Source organism: Etheostoma cragini, chromosome 5 (genome assembly GCF_013103735.1).
Source record: "Etheostoma cragini isolate CJK2018 chromosome 5, CSU_Ecrag_1.0, whole genome shotgun sequence".
NCBI lineage: Eukaryota > Metazoa > Chordata > Actinopteri > Perciformes > Percidae > Etheostoma > Etheostoma cragini.
Window position 1 is genome coordinate 24,539,590 of NC_048411.1, and position 9,302 is coordinate 24,548,891.

General features: G+C 40.3%; 2 protein-coding genes across 2 annotated transcripts; one reads left to right on the forward strand and one right to left on the reverse strand.

The window, feature by feature from the left end:
- Nucleotides 1-1,066: 1,066 nt before the first annotated feature.
- LOC117944586 (histone H2A.V) lies at nt 1,067-3,531 on the reverse strand. The gene is made up of 5 exons (XM_034871544.1): nt 3,281-3,531; nt 2,127-2,204; nt 1,888-2,001; nt 1,633-1,762; nt 1,067-1,438 (listed from the first exon to the last, which is right to left on the reverse strand). Exons 1-5 carry the CDS (start codon nt 3,281-3,283, stop codon nt 1,377-1,379), a joined length of 387 nt encoding a protein of 128 aa, XP_034727435.1. The 5' UTR covers nt 3,284-3,531; the 3' UTR covers nt 1,067-1,376.
- Nucleotides 3,532-4,061: 530 nt separating this feature from the next.
- LOC117944577 (transcriptional activator protein Pur-beta-like) lies at nt 4,062-7,205 on the forward strand. Its single transcript, XM_034871529.1, has one exon. The coding sequence runs from the start codon at nt 4,077-4,079 to the stop codon at nt 5,169-5,171; it is 1,095 nt and encodes a 364-aa protein (XP_034727420.1). The 5' UTR covers nt 4,062-4,076; the 3' UTR covers nt 5,172-7,205.
- Nucleotides 7,206-9,302: the final 2,097 nt, after the last annotated feature.

A 9,302-nucleotide genomic window follows, 5' to 3' on the forward strand; every position in this document is an offset into this window, starting at 1 on the left:
AAAGATTAAAAAGTACTCGTTGATCATTTAGAAAAGAAACATGTTATTGTGAATGACGGTGCCTCCCCCTGCTGGCAGGCTGTCAACCTGGGGAACAAATCACGTGAGGAGACTTTTATTAAGTTCATGTTTGGTCAGGAGACCAAAATGTAAATCAAGTTTTAACTTTAAGTAGCTAAATTCCTCAAAAGAAATGTAAATCCACACAAAACTGACCTGTTAGCAATACTGTAAAATTTTAAGACTCACTTGGTGCAACTTCTCTTGCAGAAGTGTTTCCTAAAATATCCTATGTTTAAATATAAATATCCTAGAATGTGTGAATATGTATTTATAAAACAAAACAGAAAAATATTGAAGCTCTGTTTATGTATTTTGGACAGTTGAGGCACCTTACATAAGGCTCATACTATTTATAACTGCACATAATAATTCCAAGTAGCAATTTCAAACCAAGCCAAGAATAACATGCAGTGGGTAGTCATTCAAAGTTAACACTTAATTCCCCTAAACACAAATTTAAAAAATCTAATTTTTTACTTGAACATAATTGACTTAAGGTTGAACAGTTCCATTTGTAAATACATTCAAACTGTATTTTTTAAAGTACTGATATGGTTCAGATGGGCGTGATTTTCATCAGGACTTTAATCCATCAGGGTACCAACTATAAATTAGTGATATGCATTTGACATACGGCCCCAGCGAGGCAGAAATGGCAGATCAGTGTTGCCGGATCACAGCAGCTGAGGATCACACTTAAAAGTTTATACACATATGAAGTGCTGTGTGTGTGTGTGTGTGTGTGTGTGTGTGTGTATGTATGTATGTGTATACAATGCAGTGTAGCAGAAGGTTGCAATAACTGGTTATCAATGACTTTTCATTTTGATGTAAAAGACCCAACTTTTAATACATCCATGTGCAGTTCAAAATATTACAGCAAGTCAAAAGGGGGAAAGAAGCACCATCTTAAATTTAGCTGTTCCCTTATTTTCTGTCTGGAAAAAAAAAGGACTTGTATATGTAAATATATTGTAACTTCCAGAAAATAACCACAACACACTTTTTTATATAAAAACGGTTTTAACAACTTATTTTTTCAGTATAAAACATTACATAGTCCCAGGCCAATCAAACAAATTCACTGTCACCATTTGAAATAATGATCTCCCCAGTCAAACGTTCTACAATAACATACAAAGGGTTTTGTCATTAAGGGGTTTTCTGTACTTTTTCTAGTTATGGGAAAATATTACAACACAAATTCTAACAATCACTCTTCGTTTGCTATAATATTAATTGTAAAAAAGAACAAATGTGAACTCCTGGTCCGTTCAAAGCCCAAGCCCCGAAATTTCTGGTTAACATGACATTTATGCAGTCTTCTGCTGGCCCTTCTTCCCAATGAGGGATTTGTGGATATGGGGAATGACACCTGAAAACAAAAAACATTGTTGAGATTAAATGTTACATGCAAAGGCAAATATACATTGCTAGAGAATGAGAGGTTAGACTTAGAACACACAGATACTGGGAAGCCAGTATGATGCACATACAACCAAGACAGAAATTTGATAGAATGTGGAAAAAATAAACACAATTGACGTCTTTGTAAAGCTGTCATCGTACCTCCTCCAGCAATTGTTGCCTTGATAAGGGAGTCCAACTCCTCATCCCCACGGATGGCCAGTTGCAAGTGACGGGGAGTGATACGCTTCACCTTCAAGTCTTTGGAGGCATTGCCCGCCAACTCTAGTACCTGAGAAAAAAAATGACCACAAACAGACATTAAGTCAAAAAGCACCATTTCACACAGAAACGCGGCATGACGTGGCATCCAGCGGCCCTGTTAATCACAAACATGCACACAAAAGAAAGGCTCACTTCAGCGGTGAGGTACTCAAGGATAGCTGCACTGTACACAGCTGCTGTGGCTCCTACTCGACCGTGGCTGGTTGTGCGAGTCTTCAAGTGCCTGTGGATACGACCCACTGGGAACTGTCAGGAAACAGATACAAAACAGTGGTGTGAGAAAGACAAAAAGAAAACTTTCTCTGATCAAGGTGGGTGGCACAAAACAAATGTTGTTAAGCCACAAACAGACAAAGATTGAAAGAGATTACCTGCAGCCCAGCCCTCTGGGAGCGAGACACTGCTTTTGCCTTGGCTTTGCCACTGTCTTTTCCTGCCTTGCCACCAGCCTGTAAAGGTGTTTTCAGGACATTTTTAACAGGAAACAATAGAGGGCGTGACATCAGAGTAAAAGTAAGAGAAGTAAAACTGAGGAAGAAATGTGTGAGGCTGAAGGGTATAGATTTTGTGTACTAAGTGCCACATAATAAAAACTACAAAAGCAAATCATATTTTAAAATTTGTTGGCAAGGGAGTTTACAAAAACAAATACAATGGCATGATGTGGTTATCGTTAAAGTAGAAAAAGAAAATTCAACGCATGAGAAAGTCTACACTAAACGCACCGTTTCAGCGCTACATTGTGTAGCTAACGTTATTAACGTTTCGTTTTAAAAGCTGCCCGAGAAGATGCCCGGTTAAAATGTTACCGCCTTCCCGCCTTTGACAAGTAAAAAACAACAAATGAGCGAAATTAACGATAACGATATTTGGAATTTTAGTGCAAAACAACTAGAAATAACCCGATTGAGTTTTGTTTTTTTAATATATAAAGAAACTGAGAAAAACATGTGAAGCTGTCAGCGGGATGCTGCAGGGACCCCGCGACAAACACAAAACAGCTTTTAGATCTTAAATTGTCATTTGTTTAAAATAGCTACCTCAGACTCGTCTAACGACATGACTATATAAATCAGTCGTTTACGCTACCATCCTTGTTAACGTGCTTATTTTTTAGAACTTACGGGTTAGTTAATGCTCAGCTAATTAAACAGCTAGCGTTAAATTTAGCTTGCTAATGGCTGCTAACGTTAATCCACCTTTCAGAGAAGAAGCACTTTGCGTTGAATCTAAATTTACACTTTCAATTAACCGCTCCACTGCTGCAAAATAGTAACTACCTGACCCTGCTTAATAATGCCACCTTTATCGTGAAAACAACAAAATTCGGACTTTTCACGCTGACGTGAATGCTAACGTGTTAGCTGACAGTTAGCTCTTTATCAAGCTTTTTAACCACACACGTCCTGCTCGAATTTCCCCAGTTCAAATTAAAAACAACACTTTCTACAGTTGCACATAAATTGCATTACAGATATACCAACATCCCCGGTAAAGCATTTAGCACTAGCCGTAGCGCACATACCATTTTTCCGTCTCGTTATTTGATTGTAGACTGAGCAGATAGCAAACAATTCTGGCTCCCGAAAGCAAAGAAACAATAAACCCTTTGGCAAATCTTTTGCATGCGACCCCTCGTGGGAGTCCAGACAGCCAATCAGATTGTGTTTTGTTAGTTCGAATCCCTGTTTTGACCAATCGCCAAAAGGCTTGCAACACATTCACCCATCCCCCACCCTACGATCATCGTGCCTGTCTTTGCGCACGAAACCAACAAGTAGGCGGGACACCACGTTTTTTTCTTCCTAGGATAGCGAAGTCCTGACTCACTCTGATTGGCTAGTAGTCCCTGCCTGTTCGTGGTGGATTGGTTAGTTCTAGTGAAGAAGAGTGTGATTGGGTCAAACTTGGGTACAAATTTCAGGTTAAGCCATTAAGATGCGGAATAAGGCAGAGTAGGGCGGGAAATGCCTTCGCCGTCCTAAGAAAAAAAATATCTTGCAGGCGGGACACTGAAGTGCCTTCGTTCCAGATAAGCATCCCTCCCAAAAATGTATAAAATACATAATCAGGGAGCCGTATTTGGAATTAACTCTTTACTTTCAGTTCAAGGACGCTCTTCGAGTCCAAATAGTTTTGCACTAACCGCATTGGAAGTGGTAATGCAAACAGTAAATTCACCAACGGACACATTTTCCGTCGTAGATATTCGTTAAACATTGGTTTAACGAAAGACTACGTGGAGAGCGGTTGTGGACTAAATACAAGTACATACATGAATGTCATCTAGAAGGCGGATGTATTTGAATGACAGGCAGGATATGCCCAATAAAAACGCAAGCCCTCTAGCTGATGTTGTAATTGGCAACAAGAGCTGCCAATCAGAGCCCAGCAACCAGCGTCCGGTTTCCTCAGCGAGCTCGGCAAGCAAGGGGCGGTGGGGGGTCAAAGATACACAGAGAAACGGGCTGCTGGTGGCGAAGATGGCGGATGGGGACAGTGGCAGTGAGCGCGGTGGTGGAGGCAGTAGCAGCGGCGGAGGGGGAGGAGGAGGAGGCGGTGGCGGATTTCAGCAATACCAGCGGGAAGTAGAGACCCAGGAACTGGCGTCGAAGCGTCTGGACATTCAAAACAAACGCTTCTACCTTGATGTAAAGCAGAACGCCAAAGGCCGGTTTATCAAAATCGCTGAGGTTGGCGCTGGGGGCTCCAAAAGTCGGCTGACACTCTCTATGTCAGTTGCGGCAGAGTTCCGCGACTACCTGGGGGATTTCATAGAGCACTACGCCCAGCTTGGGCCTAGCACCCCGGAGCAGATCGCTCAATCATCCGGTGGGGATGACAGCGGGCCTAGACGAGCCCTAAAGAGCGAGTTCTTGGTGCGCGAGAACCGAAAATACTACCTCGACCTGAAGGAGAACCAGCGGGGTCGGTTCCTCCGGATACGGCAAACCGTCAACCGAGGCCCAGGTTTCGGAGTTGGAGTGGGTGGCATCCCCGGGGCTGGCCTGCAGGCCGGACAAACCATTGCACTACCGGCTCAAGGCTTAATAGAGTTTCGTGACGCTTTGGCCAAGTTGATAGACGACTACGGGGGAGATGAGGAGGAGCTGGCCGGCGGTGGAGGGGCCGGGGGCTACAGCGAGCTTCCGGAGGGCACATCGATCATGGTGGACTCCAAGCGGTTCTTCTTTGACGTTGGGTCCAACAAGTACGGAGTTTTCTTACGGGTGAGCGAAGTGAAGCCCAGTTACAGAAACTCTATAACAATCCCCTTTAAGGCGTGGAGCAAGTTTGGGGGAGCGTTCAGCCGCTACGCCGAGGAAATGAAAGAGATCCAGGAGCGGCACCGGGATAAGATGTACGAGAGGAGAGCCGGAGAGGAGTCCGAGGGCGACGAAGTGGATGACGATTGATGGAGAGGTGGTTACATGTGATGAAGCTGACAACATGATGCAAAGCCTGGCGTTAAACAGAGAGAGATGAACGACTATTCTGTGCATGAAGAATTGAACTTTAAAAGTAAAACAATTGAGTAAATTAAAAAAAGGACAATGTATATTTGACTGATAAATCACTGTCCACATAAGGACCTATGTCCTAAAGTTTAGGTCGATGTTATAGCTAAATGAGTCTGAACTGCAGTTGTCAGCTCCTGTATGAGATTCGCAATCTATATAAAAAAGAGAAATATCTATATACATCTATATAAATATATATATATATAGAGATTTTTTTTATTTGATAACCTCCCATTTAGCCCAACTAACTAAGTTTGACAGTGCTTAAGATACACCAATAGGGTACCAGTCCCACTTCCTGCTTGATATCCCCGCAGAGCTCACCTGGTGCTGACCTGTAGTCAGTGTGATGGTAATAAGGATAAGTGTGAAACGTTTCAAATACTCATACCAACAGATGCAGAGTGGAAGTGAGACCGAGCACCTGCATCACTCACCATGGCTGTGTGTTTTTGTCTATAATGACCTGTAATGAACAGCTTGCCCACAGACCCACAACAAGAGTCAGCTATAGGGGGCATCCTTGGCATCTCAGGACATCCACTCAGCGCAGCGAGGTGCCATAAGATGATCTTTACAAGCACATGACTCATTTGGATTCTCCGTACAATCCAAATGACCTCTCCCTGTCTCCTTCCTGGGCATCCTTTAGGTGCTAACCACCTGCTCCGATAGCTGAAACGTGGTCTCCTCACATGTGGCTTGTTTTGTCTCAGGGCTGGCTGGTCCAATCTGTATTTTTGGGTATATCAGCATAACCTGTGCCTGTGCATCATCTTTAAGAGGTTCTGGGTGCAGATCTGGTCAATCATGTCTCCTATGATGCAGTCCCCCTTTACCTTTTTTGTCAAAGGGGACGGTGCGAGCTCAGGCCTCTAGCACTGGTCACGATTTTTCGAGTTAAAGTTAATGTTGCAGAACTTAAGATATGTTCTTAAGGGAATTGACCTTGTTGACTTATTTAGGGTGCATAAAGAAAAAAATATACTGGAAGAGATTTACTTACTAAAAAGATCAAGTATAGATAGAAGTTATTTTTCAAAAGAGATATATTGAAATCTATTCAAAATATGAGACATTTATTAGATAATGCTGCCTAAAGTGGCTTATTTAAAACACTAAACTTGGATGCAACTGTCCAAGGTGATATTTCATACCTGCTTTTTCCCTAACATTTATGTTATTCCTTAGAGGAAATGAAGATTACAACAAATTGATAACACAGTATGTTATAGCAATTTTTAGAAACAACTTCATTGAAGAAGTTTGTCATCAAACACTCAGCACTCCAGTTCACTTTACATAGCATCAAGTTGTCTCCTCGTTTCAGTCCACCTGTTACCATTTTGTCACAAATTGGCTTTCCATCCGTTACCAGACAACACACGCAAACAATTGCAATCATCAACATTTTGTCTTTAGTGCTCCTTTTTAAAAAATATGAATTTTTGCATGCCTGCTCTTACGCGGAGCTGCCTTGTGTTCTTTTGTTTTGCATATTCTGATTGCTGTATGATATACAGGTATTTATCCATTTTTGAGAGCGGTTTCAAGTTTTATTTCTTGCAATGGACAGGTTGAAAGTTTACTTCTCAGCCTAATAAAAAAAAAAAAAGCCACAAAGTTCCCATGCTTTGAGGAATGTCACTTTCATTGTCCCATTCCCTTTGGTGTGTAAACCTCTCCTTGAATTTTACTTTACCCATTTACACAGCAGAAAAATGCCATATGAAAAAAACAACATAGGAGCAATAGTTTTATTTTATTTTCTATTGATATAAATATACTATATATAATATTACACATGAGATTGAACTACATCCTTCTTCTTGTACTGTGTTACGTGAAATGGCAGCTGTTTCAGTTATGTGTGTTCTGCTGTAATAAAGTTTCTTTCAACAAGAAATAAAAAAAGGATTTTGCTCAGGAGAGTTGTGTTCTTTTTGTCATCCCCACTTCAGGGAGGTGGTCTCTCTATCTTTAGAGGAATCGTTGCAGCACAGTTGGGATTGTTCTTGATATTTGTAAGGTAGAAGTTATTGATTAACCAGCCAGTTGCAATTATTTGATAAATAATGTCCAAAAAATAGTGAAAAATATTAAGGGCAAGGAGACATTTTTAAATTGCTTGATTTTTCCTACCAACAGTCAAAAATAATACATACTTGTACAATCAGAACAGTCAGTAAACCCAGCCACTTTTTGTGAAGCTGGAACCAGTCTTTTTTTATTTTTTATAAAAGGTAGAAGAGTAAAAAGTAGGCTACAATATTTCACTGAAATGTAATCCAGTAGAGAAATCATGGAACAGTAGCAGCACTTAAGCAGGTGTGCACAAGTAACACATCTATTTAAGTACAGCACTTAAGTAAATGTAATTAGTTACTTTCTACTTCTGACAAGTAAACATTGAAAGTATTTTTTTTTAAAGATTTTATTTTTATAAAACAACTATCATCAATAGTTAATTTTCATGCTCAACTGTTAATAAGATCATTTTTCTTTTCATTTTGGACTTGGACATCTTTTTTGTTGCCACAATCTCAGTGTTTTCTGGGCTTTTCATGACACTAAGGATTAAAAGGCGAAGAATGAAAGACACCTGTATTTCCAGTGTGTCACTGAAAACAAAAACATTTACGTAAGAACGCATGTAAATCCTAAAATTTGTCTAATCAAGTAAAAGATAATGGCTGGTGCTATTACAGATAAGATCCTCCTGTGTGGGTATCTCAGTTAGTAGAGCGGACAGCCATATATAGAGGTTGACTCCTCGATGCAGCGGGCCGGGTTTCGACTCTGACCTATGGCCTTTTTTCTGGATGTCATTCCCTCCTCTCTCTCCCCTTTTACTTCTTCAGCTGTCCTGTCATTGAAGGCCTAAAATGCCCAAAAATAATCTTTAAAAAAAGTGTGTCAGTGAAATCACTTTCTGTAATCTTATTTCTGTTGGCCCTCTGTCGCACATTGTGACTTTTCCAAGATGACATGTAAGACACTTTACTGATAAGATAAAATGCAACATGGCTCCAATATTATATCATCTGTATTGGTCCTGATACAATTTGTTAGTACTCAACAGAGACATAGAAATGTCTGCTTATGTTTTAGATACGGAGGAATACAGTGAAGAAGACTTAGTAAAGTAAAAGTATCAAAACTGCAAACCTCTTTTTATCTATCAGATCTTTCAGATCCGACTAGAAGCCAGTGTATCCGTGGTTTGCCTGAAACCTAAAAACACCCCGCCGTATATAGGCCTACATGGTGCAGGTCAACAGGGCAACATGCCAAAGGCCCAACAGGGCTAGTAACAGTGTGTGGTTTAACTTTAGAGTTACTCAGAGTAACCCAGCTGTCAGCAGTCTGTCAGTCGACCCCAGACAGTGGAAGGATGAATCACAGAAAAATTTGCTGACTTCTTACTACACCACAGCCAGTGATTTCAGGTGATGACGTAGACAATTTATTGCATAGTGAACTCTAAATTAACCTGCTCTATCATAAAGAAAGAAGTAAAAGACAATTTGATGTGTTCAGCTACATTTGTTATGCTCTCCCACCCATACATATTTATTCTACTGTATACTATATATCTGATCTATACATCATATGCATATCATGTATACAATGTCTTACTTTTGCTATTACTAATACTTATACCCGCACTGTACATCTTACCTACTGTAAATGCTGCCAAGTACTGTCTATAGCATATTCACACATACCCCAAATTGTTTATTCTATACTTTTCTTATTCTACATCTTTAATACATTACTATGAACTTGACTGATTTTTGTCCATCTGGTTAGATGCTAAACTGCATTCAGTTGTCTCAGTACTTGTAGGCCTACTTCAATTATTAAATCTAGTCCAATTTAACGTTTTTAAAGTAAAAAAGTAACTTAAAAAATGCATGACATAGACGTATACATAGTGTCTGTTTCTATGAGGTGGAAATCAGAACATTTATAAGTCCTGATGCAATCATGTGGAGTTGCACCACTGACACTCACTGACTTTGC